We start from the raw sequence: 14,406 nt of genomic DNA, 5'->3' as shown, positions 1-14,406 counted from the left end.
TTGTTTTTTAAATAAATTTTGAGGTGAGACAGTGTTTAAAAGCTTGCGTTCCCATTGGAAACCAGAGCACAGAAGTGTAGCTAGCCAATGAGATTGTAGCTAAACAGGTGAAGATGAGAGAAACATCACCTGGTCTTTTTCCGGTCTTCATCTGTCCAGTTTCGGTGAGTCTGTGCCTACTGTATCCTCAGGAGTGGAACCTGACGTGGTCTTCCACAGTTGTAGTGCATCTGCTTCAAGGTTCGATGTGTTGCGTGTTCTGTGATGCTTTTCTGCTCACCATTATTGCAAAGAGTGATTATTTGGGTCACTGTAGACTTCCTGTCAACTCCAACCAGTCTGGTCATTCTCCTCTGACCTTACTCATCAGGTGTTTCTGCCCATGGAACTGCTTCTTGCCGGATGTTTTTTGGTTCTTGCACCATTCTGTGTAAACCCTGGAGACTGTTGTGTGTGAAATTCCCAGGAGCCACGTGATGAGTGAGAGGAGCATGGCTAGAGAATGGTGTACTGGAGGACACACTGAAGGCTTAAGATCAGGATGGGATCAGTGTCTGACCTCGACACAGGGAAGGGAACTAGGCTCGAGGCTGAAATAACAAGAAACTCATGGGTCAAGTGTAACACAGGTTAAGGCTCCTCTCAGAGGTTCTCAAGGAATAGTACCTCACCACTGTCATCTCTGGCTTGCTCATTAATGATCTAGTTTGAGACCTGGATTTCTGTAAAGCTGCATGAAAGAATAAAAATAAAAATATAACTTTTGCTTTTTAAAGTATAGCAAAAGAAACCATACACACATTGTAATCTGCAGACCCCACATGGCCATGAGCTCTGTCCATCGGGTCAGCTGCTCATTCCAGAGTGGCACTTCACTTCTGGAGCTGATAAAATTGTGTGTGTGAGGGAGAGAGAGAGAGAGAGAGAGAGAGATACGTAAAACAATGAGGTTATATGATACATCAAGGTCACTCCATACTTGAGTTCAGAGAAAAACAGCGACACTAACTCTGTAATCTTGTGAAGAACCACACAACCACCTGCATTTTCCTGGAATCATATCCATGCAGAGTTTGCGATATCTTTCCTTCCGAGCTAGCATTTCTGTTAGCTCGGTGCGGCTGATAGTGTTATTATTATTATCATTAATGATGATGATAAGTACTGATGATTTCTGCTTTGCGAGCTGTTGTGATTGGCTGGATTGTGAGCTCAGTGTAGTGATGTGATTGGCTCACACAGCTCAGGCAGAGTGTTGGTGATTAGCAGAGATGGATTCCACTCTACACGAAGGTGATCTGGAATGAGTATTCTGGGAAGGTATCTTTAAAGAGTAGCAGAAATGGTGCAGAAGTGAAAGACAGGTCTGTTTATTTTCAACTTCTGGAAATGTTGCTTTTGGCCTCATCACAGCGCAGTGATTATCAAATGAGAGTGAATTCACAATTCACTACATGTCCACATTTGGCTTTTAACCAAAGCAACTTACAAGTGAGGCAGGCATGTGTGTGTGTGTGTGTGTGTGTGTGTGTGTGGTGTCTGGGTGTCTGTGTGCGTAAATAGGCCTTTGTTCCACTCTACATGCCTGCTGTGGTTGTGTAGGATGATGCTGGTGATATATAGTGGACTGACCAGCTTCATAAGAGCATTCCTGCATTGTTTCCATCACACACACACACACACACACACACACACACACAGAGTGCTATGGAATGCTAATCACTCTTGGACTAAGGCACACTAGGAAGTACTTCAGGCAACACAAAAATAGTGCTGTGTGGGTATCTGATTGTTCTGCTTCTGTGTGTTACACACACACACACACACACACACACACAAATTTGGTGGGATAAAGAGACAGTGTGGACATTTCGGTTTTGGTCAAAGTATAACATTCTCTCACTCTCTCTCTCTCTCTCTCTCTCCTCAGAGAAGCTGTATAACTGTAATGGCAGAGACCTCAGGAGGGCTTTATTTTCTCTCAAACAGATATTTCAGGTAACACACACACACACACACACACTCACCCACACACACAGTTACAGTTGTCATAGTAGAGATAAACACACACACACAATAGCAGGAGCACAGCAGGTGACGCTACCTGATGTCCAGAGCTGGTCGTCCTGGCAGCTGTGTGTTTCCGTGACGACAGGAGGCTCCACAAGCTCTGACAAGTCTCTCTCTCCCTCTGCCTGTGTGTGTGTATGTGTGTGTGTGTGTGTATACGTGTGTGTGTGTGTGTACGTGTGTGTGTGTGACAGGACGATAAGGACCTGGTCCATGCATTTGTGATGGCGGGGGGACTCACGTGTCTGATTAAAGTCGGAGCCGACGCCGACCAGAACTACCAAAACTACATCCTGCGAGGTTTAATAATAATAATATTAATATTATTATTAATAATAATAATAATAATAATAATAATAATAATAATAATTTTGTTTTAAAGAATCTTTGATTGATTTACATTAGTACAGGTTCAACACAAACAGAGAATCTGTTAAAAATTAAACTTAAAAATGTTTATGAAAATAAAATCAGTAAAGTGTTCAGTATTTGTTTCTCATTGTAACAGCTCCCTCTGCTGGTCTGTTATAAACACTGCACTGTGTACTTAATGTATCCATAACTCACTACACACACGCGCACACACACACACACTCACTCACACACTCACTCACTCACACACTCACTCACACACTCGCTCACACACTCACTCACACACTCGCTCACACTCACATACTCGCTTATACTCTCACCCTCTCACTCACTCACTCATACACTCACTCACTCACTCACACAAACACTCACTCACACACACACTCACTCACACACACTCGCTTACTCACTCACACAAACACTCACTCACACACACACTCACTCACACACTCGCTTACTCACTCACTCACACACACACTCACTCACACTCACTCACTCACACACTCACTCACACACTCGCTCACACTCACATACTCGCTTATACTCTCACCCTCTCACTCACTCACTCACACACACACTCACTCACTCACACAAACACTCACTCACACACACACTCACTCACACACACTCGCTTACTCACTCACTCACACACACACTCACTCACTCACACTCACTCACTCACACACTCACTCACACACTCGCTCACACTCACATACTCGCTTATACTCTCACTCACTCACTCATTCACTCACTCTGTCTGTGTATCTGCAGCTTTAGGTCAGATCATGCTCTATGTGGATGGCATGAATGGGGTCATAGGTCATCGGGAGACCATCCAGTGGCTCTACACTCTGATTGGCTCAAAGGTGAGGTGACAGGGTGATGGGTGGGGCTATGTTGTAGCGACTGGCCAGGATTGTGGTCCCACTAAAGATCTCACATGATTCGCTGACTGATCAGAAACCGTGTCCTAACTTGAAAAACAGGACGACACCTGAGGTCATTACCTGGATCTCGTAAGACCAAATAAGGCAATTACAGTCAGTATCATGCCTGTACTGTCAGTAAACTTGTTGGCAGCAGTGGATTCCAGTAGAATTGTTTATGCTCTGGTCTCTGGAGAAGGTTCAGTACAGAGTGAAGCTCCATCTGCCTTTCATGAAGTGGATTTCATGAATCCAATCGAAGGAAACTGACAGTGATTATCCACCTCTCTCTCTGTCCTCGCTAGTGCTCTCATCTCCAATGGATTTTTTTTCCTGTCTGAAAGATACTGCGTCCTCACTCATATATTCTGAGTTCATTATTGTGAAATAAAATCTCAGTGTGTTTTCCACTTAGACAAGAGTACAGACACCATCAGTTAACTATATTTATTAGGGACGACATTGAATAAAAGTGGCACTTTTTCAGCTGAAACAGAAAAAAAGGCCCAACATTTTGACAGGAATAAAAATTAATAGGCCTTGAAAACATTTTACCCCGCCATGTTCAAAAAAATTCCCATCCACAGGAACAGTATTATAAAATATCTGTCCACATGCAAATGCAAAACCACTTTGAAAATGCTGAAATGATCACGTTCTTCCCATTAGGTGGCAATAGTGCGTCATAAACTATTACATCAAACAGCATTAGAGTAATGTGAAGAACTGATTGACTGCTAGAGAAGGTGAAACGTGGATAAACACCAACACGGCTGAAAGGAAAAACTCCAAGCAGGAGGATTCATGTGTGTGGGCTGATGATGAGGTGGAACTACTGCTTAAAGTTCTGCTCAAAAAGCCGATGAGACTGAGGAGAGCACTGACTAAGAAGCGATTCAGGAGCAGTACAGCATGTATAGTGTTCTGGTGCCTCCACACAACAAAAACGAAATTAAGCTGAAAACACGTTATCGAATAAGAAATTACAGAGCATAAAGTAACAACCTGATCAGCAGCCGTGATAAACAGTCTTAGCGCATTCATAGCACATGCTAAACACATGCAACAGGCATACACAAGTTCACGCAGTGATATCAGCATTTTTCCTGTCTACACAAAAACTGAAAAAATTAAGTATGAAATATTCTCCACCTTGGAGGGCATTTTTGAAAAAAGCTTTTCAGTGTTGCTGTTATGGGTAGTAGTACATAGTGCCTCATTTAAACAAAACACTGGTGAGTAGAATCAGTCCTGATGATCATTTTTGGATTGTCTCCCTCTGGTGGTCAACAGCAGAACTGCATCTATTCCTGACAGTTTGTGTGCTTTACAGTTTCGTCTAGTAGTCAAGACAGCCCTGAAGCTCCTGCTGGTGTTTGTGGAATATTCAGAGTCCAACGCCACGCTGCTCATTCAAGCCATCAATGCTGTCGATGCAAAGAGAGGTATACTCACACACACTTACGGTACATTCGAAGACATCATATGTTGGTTGATTAATTGATTAATGAATCGATTAGGACGGAAACAGTGGTCCAATGCCATGGAGATATTAAACGAGAAAGACGGAGTGGACACGGAGCTGCTAGTGTACACCATGTCCCTCATTAACAAGGTATATATATATATATATATACACACACACACACACAGACACACACACACCCTCACGCACCCTCACACACCCTCACACACTTTGTCTGTGTGTAGACTCTGGCAGGTCTGCCTGATCAGGATTCATTCTATGATGTGGTGGACGTTCTGGAGGAGCAGGGCATCGAACTCATGACTTCACGCTACAGCACACACAGGAGCACCGATCCTGAGCTCCGGGAGCAGATCGGAATCTACGAGGTACACACACACACACACACACACACACACACACACACACACACACACACACACACACACACACACACACACACACACACACACACACACACACGTTCCCCTGATGAAGTGCTTTGTTGTGTTGCAGTGTGTTTTGGGTCGTTGTCTTGCTGCATGATGAAGCTCCTCCCAGTTAGATTGGATGCATTTCTCTGTAAATTGGCAGACAGAATGTTTCTGTAGGTTTCTGAATTCATTCTGCTGCTACCATCATGAGCTCCATCATCAATAAAGATTAGTGAGTCTGTTCCAGAAGCAGCCATGCAAGCCCAAGCCATGACACTACCTTCACCATGCTTCACCCATGAGCTCGTATGTTTTTGATCATGAGCAGATCCTTTCTTTGAAAGCTGAAATTCCGTCTCATATTCATCTTTCGATCTCAAACTCGAATGTCTTCGGTGTATAGCAAAAACGATAGAATTGGCCTTGCAGTTCCAGTACTATAGGGAGGACTGTATACTTCGTCATTTTCAGACACATTTCATTTTCCTGTTGATCCTCCAGGTAACACTTCAGCATGAGGATGGCGATGACGATGGTCAGGCCCCGCCCACAGGTTGCTGTGGAAACCTCAGGTCCACCGTGGGCAGGGCTAAGGGTCAGGGTTTAGAGAGACGCCGCAGTCGCAGGCACTCATTGGGCAGAACGGGCCACAACTCCCCTTTAAGCCCCGCCTCCTCACATAGGACAAACTTAAACAGGAGTGAGGAGAGGTAAGAAATACACACACACACACACTCTAATACACAAACACAGACATTTATTCTCAAACGTCAGGGTTTATTTTGAGTGAAAACCATTTCTAACATCAAGAATTCAACAGCACTATGTTAATATGTGTGTGTGCATCAGTGTGTGTGTATCAGTGTGTGTGTATCAATGTGTGTGTATCGATGTGTGTATCGATGTGTGTATACTTCAGAGCATCGTCAAGTGCATTGAAACCTCTGCCTGTCATGTAAGTCCACGTGTGCTGTGTACACCTAAAGAACACACTCCTCTCCTATGCCACCCACACACACACACACACACACACACACACTAAATGATCTCATGACACTAGAGTGTGTTATTTAGAAATTTTACACCATTAGCAGAAGAAAACCTGCTAGCCTTCACCTAATCAGATGCTAACAACCCTTATAGTCCACTAGGGTCACTCTGTTCTCGAAACTCAGCCTGCAGGGAAGCGTGTGTGCGTGTGTGTGTGTGTGTGTGTGTGTATGAATAAACACCATTTAACACACACCTTCAGTCCACATCCTCTATCAGTGATTGTTTTCGGGTTTAAGGGTGAGTGTTTGTGTTTAAAGGCAGTGGTCTAGGCGCTACTGAAAACCCCAGTCTGACATTTCTACACAAGAAAAATCTGGCAATCTCAGAGATGTGAACTACATGCAGATAAATCTCAGAAAATCCACTTAAAAAGCTCTGAACCTGCGAAAATATTGACAACGTAACTTCTGGACTTAAGTTGCAGACTCAGAATATGCAGTAACTCAGGTCCACTGCACATCTTTGCATGTCTATGAGTGGATTTAGTGGATTTTCCTATTTGCAACTTACTATTAACACACACACACACACACACACACACACGTATACACACACACACACACACACACACTAAATTCACTTTGAATCCTTTACATGCCAGCTCACATCAGCACTTCTGGTAATCATCAGCATAAATGTTTATTCCTTCTTTCTGTTTACATTCACATCTTTGTACTGAAATCTGTAATGTGTCTGTTACTTCCTACTCCTCTCTCTCTCTCTCTCTCTCTCTCTTTCTGTAAGTCTTTCTCTTTTACTCTTACTCTTACTCTTCCTGTTACTCTTTATTTATTTCTCTCTGTATGTGAATTGTTTTGGTCATCTCCTACTTCTTTCTACCCTCCACCCATCTATATGTGCCCTTCCTCATCCCTCCATCCCTGCACAGAGAGGAGGAGTGTGAGGAAGGGGAAGACACTCCACTTACAGAGTCAAACTCAGATGATGATGATGATGATGGTGGTGATGAAGAGGGAGAAACTAAACCCTTTAGTCAGAGTGTTATCAGGTAATCTGTAGTGAAAGTCTTACTGAAAGAGATTTTAGAGTTCTCAACCCACCTGATTTTGGTTCTAAGCGATTCTAGACTTCTGAGCGCGTTTGAGTTCATTTAAGCGATTCTAATCTAACACTTCGGTACGTTAGTGATCAGTCAGATCGTCCCAGTGCAGAAGTAGAGGAAGAGAAGTGTGTGTCTGAGGGCTGTGTCAAGCCACCATCATTGCTAGCATCTTTACTAGCCCAGCGCAAGTCCTCAGTCACAGTTCCACCCTGCTCTGAGATGACTCCGCCCCTCCGTGGCTCTACCCGCACACAGGAGCTCCTCCCGTACATCCCTCACTCTCCATTTCATCTCTTTTCCTATGACATCGAGGAGGAGGTGGAGCTAAAACAGAGGAACAGTGAAAGGTACACAGCTCAGGGAGAGAGAAATGGACACAGTGGAGTGCTTGTCACTGATGACACTGACTTCTTCACCTGTGACCTCTGACCTACACATCTTTCTGTCCCACCACCTTGTAACTTCAAAACAGCTTGAAATGAAACCATTTTATTAAAATCACTGTTAAAATGCGTCTTGTTTGTCTGCACTTTGTTGTTTTTTTTTTTTACTTTCTCATCCCCACAACACACCAAGCTTTAGATACTTTAGTTAAAACCTTTTGTTATCTTAATCTCTCTCTTTGTTTTTCTCTTTTTTTTCTTTCTCTTAGGCAGGCGAGATCATTTTCCACTCTTAGTGCTCCATCTACTCCCACCAAACAGCAGAATGACAGGTAAACACATACGTCTTCACACTTTCCACTTCTGATCCTTCTGAAGCTCTCATCATTCCTCTTTCTTCTCCACATCAGGCCTCCTCTCCTTCTGTCCTCCTCCTATCGGCAGCATCAGGAGTCCCTGGCAGCAGAGAGAGAGAGGCGGAGGATTGAACGGGAGGAGAGACTACAGAGGATAGAGAGAGAGGAGAGGAATCGACACAGGTCAGCTCCACTCATTTCCTCTCTTTACTTTAATAACAATCACTGGTTTAATTCCTGTTGTTCATTTAAGGATCAGTGTTTTTTGTGACAACAAGCTATAGCACAGGTTTACTGATACATTATTCAAAATTCAGGGTCCGGAAAAAAGGCCAAAATTCAGAGTTGGCCAAAGACAAAGTCCAAGAAAAGCCAAAACATCACAAGGGATATTTGGGTGCGTAACAGTAGCTTTGGGTCCCCTAGCTTTGTAAAGGGACCTTTTTACTTGGAACCTTTTCTGAAATCAAAGCCCTTAAGGGTTCCTTTGAACCATTTGAGGTTCCCTTAAGGGTTCCTTTGAACCATTTGAGGTTCCCTTAAGGGTTCCTTTGAACCGTTAAGAGTTCCCCTAGAAGAGGAACTGAAGAGCTCTGTAGTGTAACACTGGAATCTACACTTACTTTGCAAAGAAGACTGAATCCAGGTTTACTCTGAGATTTCAGCGGGATTTTAAAATGATTCCTTGTCACACTGTAGAAGATCCTGTACAATAAACTGTGTTGCGAGTTCTATAACAGACTGTGTTATGTTTCACATCATACGTTCTAACACCACTGATCAGTTCACGACTGAAGAATTCTTTCATGATGTGAGATTAAACTCACAGGTGTAAAGACACAGAACTTAATTAGCATGGTTATTAGGGAATATTATAGGGTTATTATCATGTGACACAGATGAGTATAGTACGTAATCATAAGGCAGGTAGTATTCAGGACACAGGCACACCTGGTGGTGAGTTTCAGAATTCTCAGTTACTGATGTACCAGTTACTAAGAGTCACAATTTTTTTAAAACATATCTTTATTTTCTGTTTCATCCATTTTTGTGTATTTTTTTTTTTGCATATTTGAAACTAACTAAAGGATTGATGTTTTGCATGTGAAGCTAATTTCTGTCAATTTCGATTGCGCAAATGAAGCTAATTATAATCCCTGCTGAGTTACTATGGCAACATATGCTTTTGGACAAACCTGCTGCATGTCAAGATAGTTTTGAAGCTTAGTTTAGCTTGATGAATTATACTGGCCAAGTGCTTTCAGAGTCCCATCCACAGGAAACAATACTCAGGAACAGCTGTTCCACTGTAATGCACACTGAAAAAGGGAATATGTTGTCAGTCAGATTTAAGAGAATATTATTATGTATATAAAATTAGTTTATTTCTGTTTGTGTGTTAATGTTTATACATGCTATATTATACAGTCCCCTCTGAAAGTACTGGAACTGCAAGGCCAATTCATTTGTTTTTGAAATACACTGAAGACATTTGGGTTTGAGATCAAAAGATGAATATGAGACGTCATCTTTTGATCTTAAACACAAATGTCTTCAGTTTACTACTTTATTACTTCATTTATTAGTATATTGTCTTTTATTCCTATGTTGTTGTGATATATCTGTTTGAGCAACCTCTGGCACAAGAATTTCCCTCGGGATGAATAAAGTTAATCTTATCTCTTATCTTATCTTAAAAACAATAGAACTGGCCTTGCAGTTGTATACGACAAGCCAAACAGGATGGAATTAAAACTGAAAACTAATTTTATATATATATAAACATCAGCATATTTGAATATTGTATATTAGCATAAAACAGGATATAATACAATAAGGATCTCTAAAATTATATGAACACAGTGAATTAAATAAATAGCTGGCCTTAAATTAGTCCAATTACAAAAAAGAAAATGAGGTCATGTGACTGTCATATTCTACTATTTGTACTTGGAGATCAAGTATGTATTAAGCATTTTAATTTTACTATAGAGCCATGTGTGTGAGCCTCGATTGGCCAATTCCAGCTTGACTGAGTGGAAATAAGTTGCACCTGAGCTTTGTTGCTGGAATGCGATGATTGACCTATTACACTAAACCAGTTAAGACTGTTTCAGATAAGCTCTGCTTTTATTAGCTCGCTTTGTGGAAAACTCCCTCCCCTTACTGAAACATGTCTAAACAATTGGAAAATATCTTTATAATACTAAAACTATATTTTTCTTATTTTTTATCAGCAAAAATACTACAACAACTACATTAATAATAATAGTAATAATAATAATAATAATAATCTTTCTGTAGTCGGGACTATGCTGTGAACATGGAGGAGGCTCGATTAGCTCGGGAGCAAAGGTGAGTATGCGCCTATTTCAGGTGTAAGAATTTCAAACAAATAGAAACTTTGGACTTCATCAATAACTTCTGATTTCCTTCTTTTATCATCTCTATTCTTCTGTCACTCAGATTTAAAACTGCAGAAAAGTTAGCAGCGGAGGAATACGAGCGAGAACGAGTGCGGTCAGCACCTCATGGCTTCTCAGACATCTGTCAATCATCTCAGGATGACACACCCACTTCTGTCATGTCACAGGAGGATGTGGACATACCCTCTACATCACACCTGCCAGGTAATTGTTTAATGATGGCTGCGGATGTTCTTCCTCATATAGCCTAAAGACTATACTTGCCAAAAACAGTATACGCTCTAGTCTCAATCACTGAACAGTCAATAACTTCACTTTGATACGACAGACATAAAGTTTAAACTCTAATGAAATCAGAAATGACTGTGACGCTCATACTCAAGTTCCTTTAAACACAATTAGCACTGCTTGACTATGTAGTACACAGTTATAGAAGGGAACGATTTATAATTGCACTATCCGTTGCACCCAGATGAGGATGGTTCCCTTTTGAGTCTGGTTCCTCTCAAGGTTTCTTCCCCATGTCGTCTCAGGGAGTTTTTCCTCACCACCGTCACCTCTGACTCGCTCATTAGGGATAAATTTACAATTTATATCCAGGCTTCTGTAAAAATGCTTTGTGCCAATGTCAATTGCTGTAAATAAAATTGAATTGTATTGAACTGATCATCATCAAACATCAAACTGTTCACTTATGAAGTTTTTTTGCATCATTATTTCTCCACCAAACACTTGCTGGTTCTCTTTTTCTTTCTCACAGACGACGAGTTAGAATCAGACTTGCTCACCAACTCAGAACCTGAACAAAAGGATCAGGAAGAGGAAGAAGAGGAGATCAGTGTTGAACAGGTCATGGAAGAGGCAGCAGAAGAAAGGGAGGAGCCTGTAGAGGAAGGGGAGGAACCTGCAACGGAAGTGGATGAGCCAGATAACAATACTCAGGATGCAGAAGTGGAAGACAGTGGAATCTTGAGTGATAAAGAACGACAGAATGAAGAAGTGAATGAGAAAGATAACTGCTCGGCGTCTAGTATCTCATCATCCAGTAGCACTCTGGAGAAAGAGACAGGTAAGGGCGGAAAGATACGTGGAATACAGATGAAACAGGTAAAGAGAGAGAGACAGCTGAGAGAGGAAATATAGTTGGGAGAGGGATTTAGGAGTAAGAGTTAAACAGAGAGAGACAGGTGAGGGAGGAAAGACAATTGATGGAAGAGAGACATGTGTAATTGTCATATAAGTTAGGATGCATTCGTATGCAAATGCAGTGAGAGTTTATTGTAAAATGCACCAGCAAACAAATCCAAGTCAGTAGGCAAGGTCATAATCCAAAATCGGGCAATAGTTCAGGCGATGTGTAAAACATACAAACAGACCAAAACCAGATAAACAATGTAGAGCAAACAGCTTGGTAAGTCAGGTATAAACACACTGACCATTAATATATTTGTTAGTAATGTATGTTCTATGCAAAAAATAATCAAATTAATATAACTAATAAATATTTTATAGTTAATGTAGTTAAAGATATCTTCTTCTTCTTCTTCTTATTATTATTATTATTATTATTATTATTGCAGGTCTGAGCAGTGAGCAAAGTAGAGACATCCTAAATAGCAAACTCTTCATGCTGGACATGCTCTACTCACAGAGCATGAAACCCGGAGAGGAAGAAGAGGAAGAAGAGGCAGAGCTTGAAAAGGAAGCTGGTACACAAGAAAATGAAAGTGTGGAGTCAGTGGTGGTGGACGGATCTAATGTGAGTGATGAAAACAGCGGTGAGAAGAAGCTCGAGAGTAGAACAGTGCGAGCTTTTGCTGAACGCTTTGGAGACCTTGTCAAAGGCCTGAGCTCTCCACCAGTTGAAATGGAGGAAGAGCAGAAGCCCCTCCCTCCACCACCAGCTCCACCCCCCAAAAAAGAGTCTGACCATATATGGGATCAACTAATGGCAAAGCCTCATGAGCTGCGCATCAGAGACATCGACTTCACAGATTTGGGTGATGAGGATGAACAGGACATCCTGGATTCAGAAGGTTTTATTGGGTCAGGAGCTCTGGCTCCACCTCCACCTCCCCCTCCTCCATGCCCCTTCAACATGACCCCTCCCCCACCCCCTCCAGCCCCTGGAGCTGGGCCAGTTCCACCTCCTCCCCCTCAGCCAGAGTGCTCGCTCTTCCAGAAGAAGAAGAAGACGATCCGTTTGTTCTGGAGTGAAGTGAGGCCAGACGAGTGGAGGTTTCTGGGACTAAGACGGGGACACTTGTCCCTATGGTCAAAACTGGAACCAGTGAAACTGGACATGAGCAAACTGGAGCACCTTTTTGAGAGCAAGTCCAAGGAAATGAATGTAACCAAGGTGACCATTCTATAATTTTATTTATGTTCTTTAACTTTGATGGTGCGTGTTGTTTTTATGAATGTTGGTCTATGAGAATTTTGGAATTTGGAGAATTTTGGAGAATGTTGGTGTTTGATGGAGAATGTTGGTCCATGATGGGGAATGTTGGTGCGTGATGGGGAATGTTGACGTGTAATGGGGGGTGTTGGTGCGTGATGGGGGATGTTGGTGTTTGATGAGGAATGTTGATGTTTGATAGTGAATGTTGCTGAATGTTGATGTTTGATCACGAGTATCTGAGCTTGGAATTTTTTTGGACAGTGTTGGTGGTTGGTGGAGAATTTTGATTTGATTAAGAATCTGGGTGTTTGAGAATTTTGGAATTTGCTTATTTAATTATTTATGTTCTGAAACTTTCCTTCTGCAGAATATTTGTGTTGGAGAATGTTGCTGAATGTTGGTCTTTGATTGATTTGATTGATTCACTTGGAAGCCACTCGCTGCTGCTGAGGATGGCCCCACACAAACAGCCTAAAGTTACATGAGATTACTGAGGATGGTACCACTTAAAAACAATGAAGATGGCTTTGGACTTCAATTGATATAAACAGTTTTGCAGTTTTGCTAAGATAGCTTAGGACTAAAATTGCTATGATAGCTTTAGGACTGCAATTCCCATGAACAGTTTTGCACTCAGGTCTCCAACAGTTGATAACAAAACAGACTTCATGTGAAAACTGTAATGAATTTCCTGGTTGCACAGTTGCACTATTTGTCCATGTAGTACACAATAATAGAAGGGATTTATTTATAATCGCACTATCGGTGTCACCCAGATGAGGATGGTTCCCTTTAGAGTCTGGTTCCTCTCAAGGTTTCTTCCTCATATCGTCTCAGGGAGTTTTTCCTCACCACCGTCACCTCTGACTCACTCATTAGGGATAAATTTACAACTTATATTCTGAATTTATATATATCTCTAAAGCTGCTTTGTTACAGTGTCCATTGTTAAAAGTGCGACACAAATAAAATTGAATTGAATTGAATTGAGAATTATAGAATTTGGATATTGGAGAATGTTGGTATTTGATGAAGAATGTTGGTGTTTGATGAAGAATGTTTGATGGTGCGTGTTGTTTTTATGATTGTGTATGTTGGTGTTTGAGAGTTTGTGTTTGATTGAGAATGGTCTGTTAAAGTTGCTGTAAGATAGAAATGTTGGGGTTTGTATGCATTTATTTGTAATTAATGCATTTATTTGTGTTTAATGGTGCTTACTAGAGATTGTTTTGTTGAAATGTTTCTTTGTAATGTTCTCACATTTATGTGTTTGTTAGAAAGCAGCAGTGGATGGTAAAAGGCAAGAGATCATTGTCCTGGATTCCAAACGCAGTAATGCCATTAACATCGGGCTCACTGTGCTCCCTCCACCACGAACCATCAAATCTGCTATACTCAACTTTGACGAATATGCACTCAACAAGGAGGGCATTGAGGTGAAGAGTCCTCAGTCAAGA

The 14,406-nt window shown here is 41.6% G+C and overlaps 1 protein-coding gene across 5 annotated transcripts in view; it reads left to right on the top strand.

The window, feature by feature from the left end:
- fhod3a (formin homology 2 domain containing 3a) overlaps positions 1-14,406 on the top strand; it is a 39,833-nt gene that overhangs the window by 16,359 nt on the left and 9,068 nt on the right. For 3 of the 5 annotated variants that reach the window (XM_034307418.2, XM_034307419.2, XM_053236970.1), the window contains exons 4-20: positions 1,931-1,998; positions 2,265-2,370; positions 3,214-3,308; positions 4,702-4,813; positions 4,889-4,983; positions 5,079-5,222; positions 5,769-5,977; positions 6,187-6,222; positions 7,210-7,329; positions 7,467-7,730; positions 8,036-8,098; positions 8,177-8,305; positions 10,427-10,477; positions 10,589-10,752; positions 11,309-11,617; positions 12,129-12,907; positions 14,227-14,385. In XM_034307418.2, coding sequence (XP_034163309.2) covers positions 1,931-1,998; positions 2,265-2,370; positions 3,214-3,308; positions 4,702-4,813; positions 4,889-4,983; positions 5,079-5,222; positions 5,769-5,977; positions 6,187-6,222; positions 7,210-7,329; positions 7,467-7,730; positions 8,036-8,098; positions 8,177-8,305; positions 10,427-10,477; positions 10,589-10,752; positions 11,309-11,617; positions 12,129-12,907; positions 14,227-14,385 — 2,903 coding nt within the window. The remainder of the gene's footprint in view (positions 1-1,930; positions 1,999-2,264; positions 2,371-3,213; positions 3,309-4,701; positions 4,814-4,888; positions 4,984-5,078; positions 5,223-5,768; positions 5,978-6,186; positions 6,223-7,209; positions 7,330-7,466; positions 7,731-8,035; positions 8,099-8,176; positions 8,306-10,426; positions 10,478-10,588; positions 10,753-11,308; positions 11,618-12,128; positions 12,908-14,226; positions 14,386-14,406) is intronic. The other 2 variants (XM_034307420.2, XM_034307421.2) reach the window with 2 other exon arrangements.

This window comes from Pangasianodon hypophthalmus, chromosome 9 (genome assembly GCF_027358585.1).
Source record: "Pangasianodon hypophthalmus isolate fPanHyp1 chromosome 9, fPanHyp1.pri, whole genome shotgun sequence".
In the NCBI taxonomy this organism is placed as follows: Eukaryota; Metazoa; Chordata; class Actinopteri; order Siluriformes; family Pangasiidae; genus Pangasianodon; species Pangasianodon hypophthalmus.
This window is presented reverse-complemented; position numbering and strand designations above follow the sequence as displayed.